General features: G+C 53.5%; 1 protein-coding gene across 1 annotated transcript; it reads right to left on the reverse strand.

Moving 5' to 3' along the window:
• On the reverse strand, nt 1–1,893 carry MYOD1 (myogenic differentiation 1). Its single transcript, XM_031459933.2, has 3 exons — nt 1,078–1,893; nt 520–598; nt 1–251 (listed from the first exon to the last, which is right to left on the reverse strand). The coding sequence occupies exons 1-3, from the start codon at nt 1,705–1,707 to the stop codon at nt 1–3; spliced, it is 960 nt and encodes a 319-aa protein (XP_031315793.1). The 5' UTR covers nt 1,708–1,893.
• Between the last annotated feature and the right edge of the window lie 6,939 nt (nt 1,894–8,832).

Genomic DNA, 8,832 nt, shown 5'->3' on the forward strand with positions numbered 1-8,832 from the left:
TCAGAGCACCTGGTAGACTGGGTTGGAGTTCGCGCCCACGGGGCAAGGTGGGGCGGCGTCCGGGGAGGGGGTGGGCGTGCCGCGCTCCACCTCGCTCCCGGCAGCCGCCTCTTGCCGGCCCGGAGACGACTCCGGCGGCACGTCAGCCAGCAGAAGCGTCGGTGCGGAGGGGCTCTCGGTGGAGATGCGCTCCACGATGCTGGACAGGCAGTCGAGGCTCGACACCGCAGCACTCTTCCCGGGCCGGGGTTCTGCGCAGGGAGGGGTAGGTTAGTATAAAGCGGGTGGAGCCGCGGACAAGGCTTCCACGTCTGGGCTCAGAGCTTTGGGGCAGACGGGAAACAGTGCTAGCCAGAATTCTGGGGGATCCCGCGAAATTTCAGGGCTTAAAAGGAGGGAACTACATGCTTAATATTTCATTCCCTGTACCATCTCCCAGGATGAGGGCAAGGAGGTCCTAGATAAAGAGAAGTCGGGACAGTTCAAAACGGAACGTGGGAAGGAGGCGCGAATACGCACCGCTGGGCGCCTCGCTGTAGTAGGTGCCGTCGTAGCAGTTCCGCCGCCGGGCACCGCTCGGGGGGCCGCTGTAGTCCATCTGCAAACGGCAAGGGCGACCAAATCAGGCCTGGGAACCGCTCGGGGCCAGAGCATCACTCCCTGTAATCGCCCCCTCCCGAACTCCCCAAGTCTCAGCCACAAGTTCCTGGCCCGGGTCAGTCCCGGTTGGGAATAAGAGTGGGCAGGAGCTGTCTGCACCTGGGACAAATAGAGGGCAGACAGTCACCTACGAGCACAAATCTGCATTTTGGAAATAGGGATAAGCGGAGAAAAGCAGATCTTCATGCTGGCTCAGTGGTGTTCTAATACAGCGCCCTGAGTCGGGTGGATCGCATCCGTCCTGTGCGCCCCCAAAGCACTAAGCCACTCCAAGGACTGCTGCCTGGGCACCGGGGTTCACCCCCAGGAAGCTTCCCCAACCAACCTCCCACGGGAGGGTCAGCTCCCCGCCGTCGGAAACATTCCAGGCATACCAAGGGCTGCCCTCACTTCTCTAGCCCAGGGTCCTGGCCTTACCATGCCGTCGGAGCAGTTGGAGCGCGGGCTGGACGCATCAGAGTCGCCGCTGTAATGCTCCCCGCCGCGGCCTGGGGGCAGCGGGCCAGGCGCGTAAAAGGCAGCTGTGGGGCCAGGGGGCGCGGCGTCCTGGTCGCGAAGCAGCGCCTGCAGGCCCTCGATATAACGGATGGCATTGCGCAGGATCTCCACTTTGGGCAGCCGCTGGTTCGGGTTGCTAGACGTGCAGCGCTTGAGCGTCTCAAAGGCCTCGTTGACTTTGCTCAGGCGGCGCCGCTCGCGCATGGTGGCTGCCTTGCGGCGGTCAGCGTTAGTGGTCTTGCGCTTGCACGCCTTGCAGGCCCACAGTAGACAGCGACCCGCCTGGTGGTGCCCGCTGGGCGCGCGCACATGCTCGTCCTCTCTAGCGCCTGGAGCCGAGAGTGCGGCCGCAGGGAAGTGAGAGTGTTCCTCTGGCTTCAGGAGCGCGCCCACGTGCACGAGGCGCGGGTCCAGGTCCTCGAAGAAGCGCAGGTCCGGGGAGTCAAAACACGGGTCATCATAGAAGTCATCCGCTGTTGCAAAATTGCAGAGAGAGCTGTCGGGGCCCGTCAAGTCTACATCGCGGAGCGGCGGCGACAGCAGCTCCATATCCCCGCGGGGGGCGGCGCAGTCCTGGCTTTGCGGCAGGGGTTGCCAGAGACTTTCTGCGGATCCGGGGCCCCGGCAGTGCGATAGCAAAGTACTGGGGGTCTGAATGTACACCAGCTGTCCCCAGCCCTGCCCTGTCTTGTCCCGCCTGACAGACGGCAAGGAGAGCCGCGGCAGCGCCCTGGGGCTTCCCCACCCCTACCCTCACGCCAGGATCCCGGGGCTATTTATCCGGTAGTAGCCTAAGGGCCCCCGAGCGGGAGCGGGCGGCTAGGGGCGGGGGCCCCCGAGGCCAATAGGAATAGAGCGGGGAGGAGCTTGGGATCCCCACGGTGGCCGCAGGGGCAAGAGACTGGCCAGCCCCCTACCCCTGGACACTCACGCGTGCACACTCCGGCCCCTCCCCAGGCAGGGAGGAAGGCAGAGGCTGGCAGTCCAAGCTTTACTTGGCTCCCAGCACTCTTTTCAAACCTCTCCAGCACTGGACTCCTCCTCTGTATGGGGGAAACGCAGGCTGCACGCTCTTAACTTCTGAGCTGCCTTTGGGGTCCCCTCATTCCGCTAATTCGTGGGGCACCCAGGAGCAGAACAGGAGCAGAAATCGGATCGAGAGACATTTGGAGAGAGACACATGGCAATGGGGCCGAGACACCCTTAGACCTGAGATAGTGGGACTGTGAGAGATAAACCCAAGAGGCTGAGGCATTCAGAGAGCAGAAAGCTAGAGAGCCAGAGGCAGAGAAACAAGAAATGAGAGATTAGCTCAGAGAGTCTAAGTGAGGGAACCTGAGACTGAACGTGGTGGTCATGTCCCTCGGCCAGTTCCTGACCCTGGGAGTCACTCAGAGAGAGGGTGGCAGATCCACCCTTCTTCATTGGATGCTTAGAAACCCAACTGCATCTATATAGAAATCATGATTGCTGCTAAAGTTTGGTGCCAGTCTCTCCAAACTCAAGTCCTGCCCCAGCCTGGAGGGAGGGAAGCAAATTCCTGCCCATCTTAACCTGCACGTTTCTGCAGCTGGGTAACCAGTGCCCATTCTAGGCCAGAGATGTCTCTTCTGCTGGGAAGGAAACTCCACCTCCTGGGAACTTGCCTCCACCTTGTGCGCCAGTGAAGTTCATAGTGCAATGGCCCTGAACGCCTAGAAGGCCTGAGAACCTCACTTTCTGGTGGAGCTTTTGAGAGTGAGGTGTGTAGACCAGTAACCTAGACCCTACAGTTTCCTGTGTGATTTTGTGGAAGCCACATCTCTTTCTGAACCTCAGTTTCCCCACTTTGTACATTTGGAGATAATAATAGTGCTCTCTTAGAGTGATTGTGGTGGTGGTGAGAATCTAAAGAGACTAAAGATGTGGAAGCCTTCAGTCCAAGGTACAACGCTATACCAACAAGAGGGCTTGCTTCTGTCACTGGCACCAGCTGGACAGCTGGAAGGGGTGCTTCCTGCAGCCTTCCTGGCTCCTGGCAATGAGCCTTGACAGGGGCCCATGTAGTCTCAGGGCTGGGCTCCTGTGAAGGCCTCAGCTGCATTTCTTCCCAGCAGGCCCACTGGAGAGACTGGGAATAGAAGGAGGAGGCAGCAACCCCATGGGACTCTGGCACCCTCACAAGGTCTGGGATACCCCCACCCCTATAGCAGCCTCTGCCTGAATCTGCAGTCCACACCTTCCTCTCAGCACTCAGGCTAGAGATCTCCCTTGGACCAGACATGCCTACCAGGGTCTCTTCTCCTGGAGCCCACAGATATACGCAAGAGTGACCTCTGTGCCTTTCCCACTAACTTCGGGAAGCTGTCCTAACTGGCCCTTGGGGCCCAAAGGGCTTCTTCCTTCCATTCTCTTTTGGAGCCCTGCCTTCTTTACTTCTCTGACACTTGTAGTAGTGCTGAAGGTCCCCCTTTAGGAATTTCTCACCTCCCTTCACTCCATAGCACCACTTTCATTTATTCATTCAACACATATTACGGAGTCTCCACTATGTGCCAAATACTAGTCTAGGTGTTGGGGATGCAGCAATGAACAAAACCAAGGCCCTGCTCTCATGGTGCTTACATTGTTGTGTGATAGATTATAAGCAAGCAAGGAAGCATATCATGTCAGGAGGTTATAAGTTTGTATGAAGAAAAATAAGCAAGGGAAGGGAACAAAGTGATGATTATTTCATTACTTGGTCAGGGAAGACCTCTCTGTCCTGATTCCATTTGAGCAGAAACCAGGATGATGGGAGAGCAGAAGCAGATAGCTGGAGCCAGATGAAGGGAAGAGCATGTGCAAAGGTCCCGGGGCAGGACTATTTGTCAGATTTCAGGTACAGCAAGGAAGCTGGTATGTCTGGAACAGAATGAGCAAGTGGGAGAGTGGTGAGAGATTGGGTCAGGGAGGGAGCAAAGGATTTGTATTCTTAGATGGAAAGCCACAGGAGGGCTTGAGCAAAAGAGAAGAATGTCACCATCTGATAAACATTTTAATAAGAGAGTGCTGGTTATGGAGAGCAAGGGCACAGAAGGGAGACCAATTAGGAGGCTATTAAAATAATCCATGTGAGTGATGGCTTAGATCTGGGTGGCAGCAGTGGAGATGGTGAAAAGTGGTTGGGTTCCAGATATGTTTTGAAGATGGAACTCCCAAGGTTTATTCATGATTGGATGTGGGCAAGGAAACAAAAGAGGAATTAAGGATGACTCCTGGAAGAATGGAGTTGGGGAAGAGCAGGTTTGTGGGTGGCAGATCCGGAGTCCAGGTTGGTGCAAAATTTGAAATGCATTTTCAACATCCAGGTGGAGTGGTCGAGTAGGCAGGGGGGTTATGAGGGTGCAGTTCCAAAGGGCATGTGGAAGTCGTCCATTCAACTTCTAAGACATCTCTTGGGTCTCTCCAGCCACTGTCACCATCCTGGACTATACTGCCACATTGCTGCGCTGGATGCCCACCAAAGACCCCCGGTCCCTCTCCTCACTTCCACTCTTGCCTGCATAGAATCCATTCACTACACAGCAGTTTGAGTGATCCTTTAAACATGCAAGTGGGATTATATTCCTCTTCTGCTTCAAACTCCCTTACAGTTTCTTGTTGTATTTAGAATAAAATCTCATTTCCTCTTTCTGGCCTATCAGGCCCTCATGAGCTGGTCTCAGCCCATCTCTGCAGTTTCGTCTGAAACCATCACCCCCTTCAATCATTCCATGCTAGTCTGACTTCCTTCCCTGTCTTCTGACACTCTGAGCACGGTCCTGCCTCAGTGTCTGGTAATTGCTGCTTCTCTGCTGGGCTCTTCCTAAGGCTGGCTGCTTTTCTTATCAGGTCTCAGCTCAAACCTTGCCTCTTTGGGATGTCTCTGACCATCCTCTCTATGGTAGCTGGTCACACTCCCCAGCTCATTTCCTTCTTAACACAATCACTCTTTAATTATCTTCTTTATTAGTTTGTTCACTGATTGACGTAGCCCCAAGAAGTCAGGGGTGCTTTGTTCACCATGGCATTTCTGGAAAAACCATCACAGTGACCATCACGTAGTAGGAACTTGATAAATACCAAATGAAGGAGTGGGTGGTCTCATGGCCTTTGAATCTCTATGCATATAAACGAACTTCTTGAAAAATGTCATTAATGAAGATAGTTGTTATTGCTTCTAAACCGGGCAGTCGCATACATGATTAGACCTACATGCTGGGTCACATGTGCTCTTCCCAGGCCAGACTCAGGCTGTCTGCCTGGAGCATGATCTTTTATGTTGAGCAATTACACATGACCTGCAGCAATATCGGCACAGAACACTACAGAAAGATTCGGTGCTTATTATAACCTTGAGTCTTTTCCTTTGACTTATACTCACAATGAGGAATGTAAATTGTTGTTATATTAGTAATTTAGTTTGAAATAAATATTTCTTCCTGCTTGTTCACGCCTCAGCAGGATACCTGGCACATAGTAGGCACTGAATAAATATTTCTTGGATGAATGAATCAATCAAACCCTGTAACTGAAATTGAGACTTCCAGGTGAGCTCTTTAAGTCCCTTATCCATGCAAATCTGGATTCTTCTCAAACCTGAGCAAGCAAAGAAAACACAGAAATAAATTGGATTCTGAAATGTAAATGATTACAACTTTGCTTTTTGTGTTTTGTGTTTTGTGTTTTGTGTTCATAAAAACCACCTCAGGACTGTCATCAAGGTAGCTTTACAATAAGTTAAGTGTTATATGTGCAAATTTACCGAACACATTTAGTATTTTATCCCTTGTGGCTTAGAAATCTAAACTGCTTTGACAGGCTTTGATTTGTAACTTCACCTTCTTTGGTAATCAGGAAGCATGGTTTTAAAACGCATACACACTCTAGTGGTACAAGGCACTTGTATACTAGACTTCTGACTGGGATTTTGTTTGCTGCAAGATTTCTGCTGCTTGGAGTTTGGGAATCACTGGACTTGGCGACCTTTACAGACCTCTCCAGACCTGGGCCCCTCGCCTGCCTGGGGTCACTCTCCTGGTTGTACCATCGCATCTTTTAGGAAACATTGACCAACATGACCGCCCCCCCTCCAACGACTGCTGAAAGATCAGGGAGAAAAATGTCCACCCTGGGCTCTGGGACTTCTTAGTCCTAGTGCTGGGTTAGGCGCAGGGAGGGAAAAGCAGAAAGAGTCCAAACTCTTGTATGGTAGAGTCTAGTGGAGGGGGTCCTTTGGAGTCACGGGTGCAAGACTTATTCTGGGAGAGGCCAATGGCAAGGGGCTGAGGGCCCTATGGAAGGGGCGCCCCCACCCTGCACCTCTCCCTCCATCTGAAGGCTGAGCAGAGTGGTGGGCTGTGCGGTCTGGGGCAAGGGCACATCTCAGCCCGGGCCCTGGTTCTCCAGTCTTCCCAGTGAGGGGCTCCTCTGGCAGTTGGTGGGGAGGGAGAGTCCCTTCTCTCTCCACCCTTTCCAGTCCTCCCTCCCCAGCTTCCTTGGCCCGCCTGCCTGGGGCTATAAATGGAGAGCCAGCCTCTGGGCAGGAATGCAGGCCTGGCTGGGTCCCACAGCATTGCACCCTCAGGGAGCAGCCGGCCCCAGGGCTCCCGGCAGCCTTTATATATATATATATAGCCTCTGGAAACCCAATCCAGCCTGCACCTGCCCTGGTCTTCAAGCACCCTGCCCCTGCATAGGCTGGACCTGTGGCCTTGTCCCCCGGGGTTGGCACAGGCTACACATCTAGCTGGGGGATGGGATGGGCCACAGGGCCAGAAGGTGAAAACGAGAGGGCCAGGTGGGGCAGGGCCAGCCCCGGGTCCCCTGTCTTTCTCCAGGCTTTCCCTTCCTGCCCCTGTTCTACCTTGAACACCCACTTCTGTCCCTGGCCAAACTTGCTCCCTGCCGGCCAACTGGATATGGATCCTACCCTGGGGCCAGTCTGGGTTGGTCAAGAGGGTAATAGATGTCCTAGATTCAAGCCCAGGGTTCCAGAGAGTCACTACAGATGGCCATACTTCTCCCTTTGGGGTACTCCCCAGCTTCCCATGTACAAGCAGGGCTTGGGAGTCTAGTGGATGAACTGGGAGTTGGAGAAAAGGGGTCCACGTGGAGGGGGAAGGGAACAGGGAGACAACAAATGGCATGTGTACTCCCCCCACCCCTGTGTGCAGGGAGGGGCTGTGTGGGGCAGTGGTGGGGGGCACTGTAGGGGCGCATGCCCAGGGCCAGTCATCTGCTCTCTGATTCATTCACTCATTCAACAATATTAGGCAGCATGTTCTGTGCCAGGTGCTGGAAGTACAGCTGAGAACAAAACAGTCAACGTTCCCTGCCCTTGTGGAGCCGATATGCCAGCAGGTAAGACTGACAGTAAACAATAAACATGCTGCTAAGTACATCATGGAATATGTCAGGAGGCTGAGAGATGTGAAAAGCAGAGCAGGGTGAGTGGAACTGGGACGCCAGGGCAGAATGAAATGGAGCGGTCAGGTAGGCACAGTGACATTTGCGCAAAGAGGTAAAAGAACTTTGAGAGCGAGCCACAAGCCCATCTCAGGAAGAATGTTCTGGGCAGAGAGAGCAGATCATTATTGAGCACCTTCTCTGGGACAGCTGCCTCCACCAGGAGCAGAGGACTGTATGGGGGATGAGACAGGCATGGCTTCTGCTGCTCTAGGAACCCTTGGCCCGAATGTCTGCTGCTGCGTGGTCTGGGTGAGGGCATTAGGGGTGGCATGAGATGGGACTCGAGGATGGCTTGGAGGGATGACTTGTGACCACAGAGTGAGGTGAGGATGAGATGCTTTGTGCACACAGAGACCCATGTACAGTGCATTGTGGGCACAGGGAAGTGGGGAGGGTATGGGGTGTGTCTGGGGTGAGCTTGGCCTTGTGGGAACAGAAACCCACGGAGGCCGCACAGTTTTTCACCCTGCCTGGCCCCTCACTCCAAGTGCCCTGTGCACCTCCCTGCATGGATACCTCAGTCTCGGGCTCTACCTCCCACTTCCAGCTTCTTCTCCAGGGACTTTGAGCCAGGGGAGGGCAATTAGCAGGAGCCGGCACTATTTGACAGAGGCCAGGAAAGCTGAGCCCCAGTTTAAGAGGTACCTGATGATTCTGGAAAGACCTGAGGACTTCATCCATTCAGTTTCTTTTCTTCAAGCTTATCCTTTATGTAATTAAAGCCTTTTCTGCCTCACAGTTGAGTACAGGGGTCTTTGTGGGCCTAGATTTCTGGAGTCTAAAGTACAAACTTGCTCTGGTTTCCTAAACTGCACAAATAAGGTGACAATAGCTTAATGACTAGAAGTGTTAAGGCAGGCAGGGTTCAGGAAGGTGCTAATTTTTCTTCCAGCCTAATGGCATTCGGTTCTTGGGGTGAGGAGAGCTGCATGAAGGAGAGTTTACCACCTCCATTGAACAAACAATAAAACAATACATTTTTTAAAACAAATGCAAGTATAACTTGCAGCATGAAGGATTTAAGAAATAACATCACCAAAGGATAGCATCTCCTCAAAAAGCACGTTGTCCTGGAGCTAAGACAGCGTGGATGCAGGAGGAGGAGGAGAAGGCCTCTCCAAGTCTCCGCCCACTCCATGCACATAAGGATTCGTGAAAAAACAGACGTCCCTCTCTCTCCTCTGCCTAGGACACTTCACAGGA

This window comes from Camelus dromedarius, chromosome 12, assembly GCF_036321535.1.
Source record: "Camelus dromedarius isolate mCamDro1 chromosome 12, mCamDro1.pat, whole genome shotgun sequence".
Lineage (NCBI taxonomy): Eukaryota > Metazoa > Chordata > Mammalia > Artiodactyla > Camelidae > Camelus > Camelus dromedarius.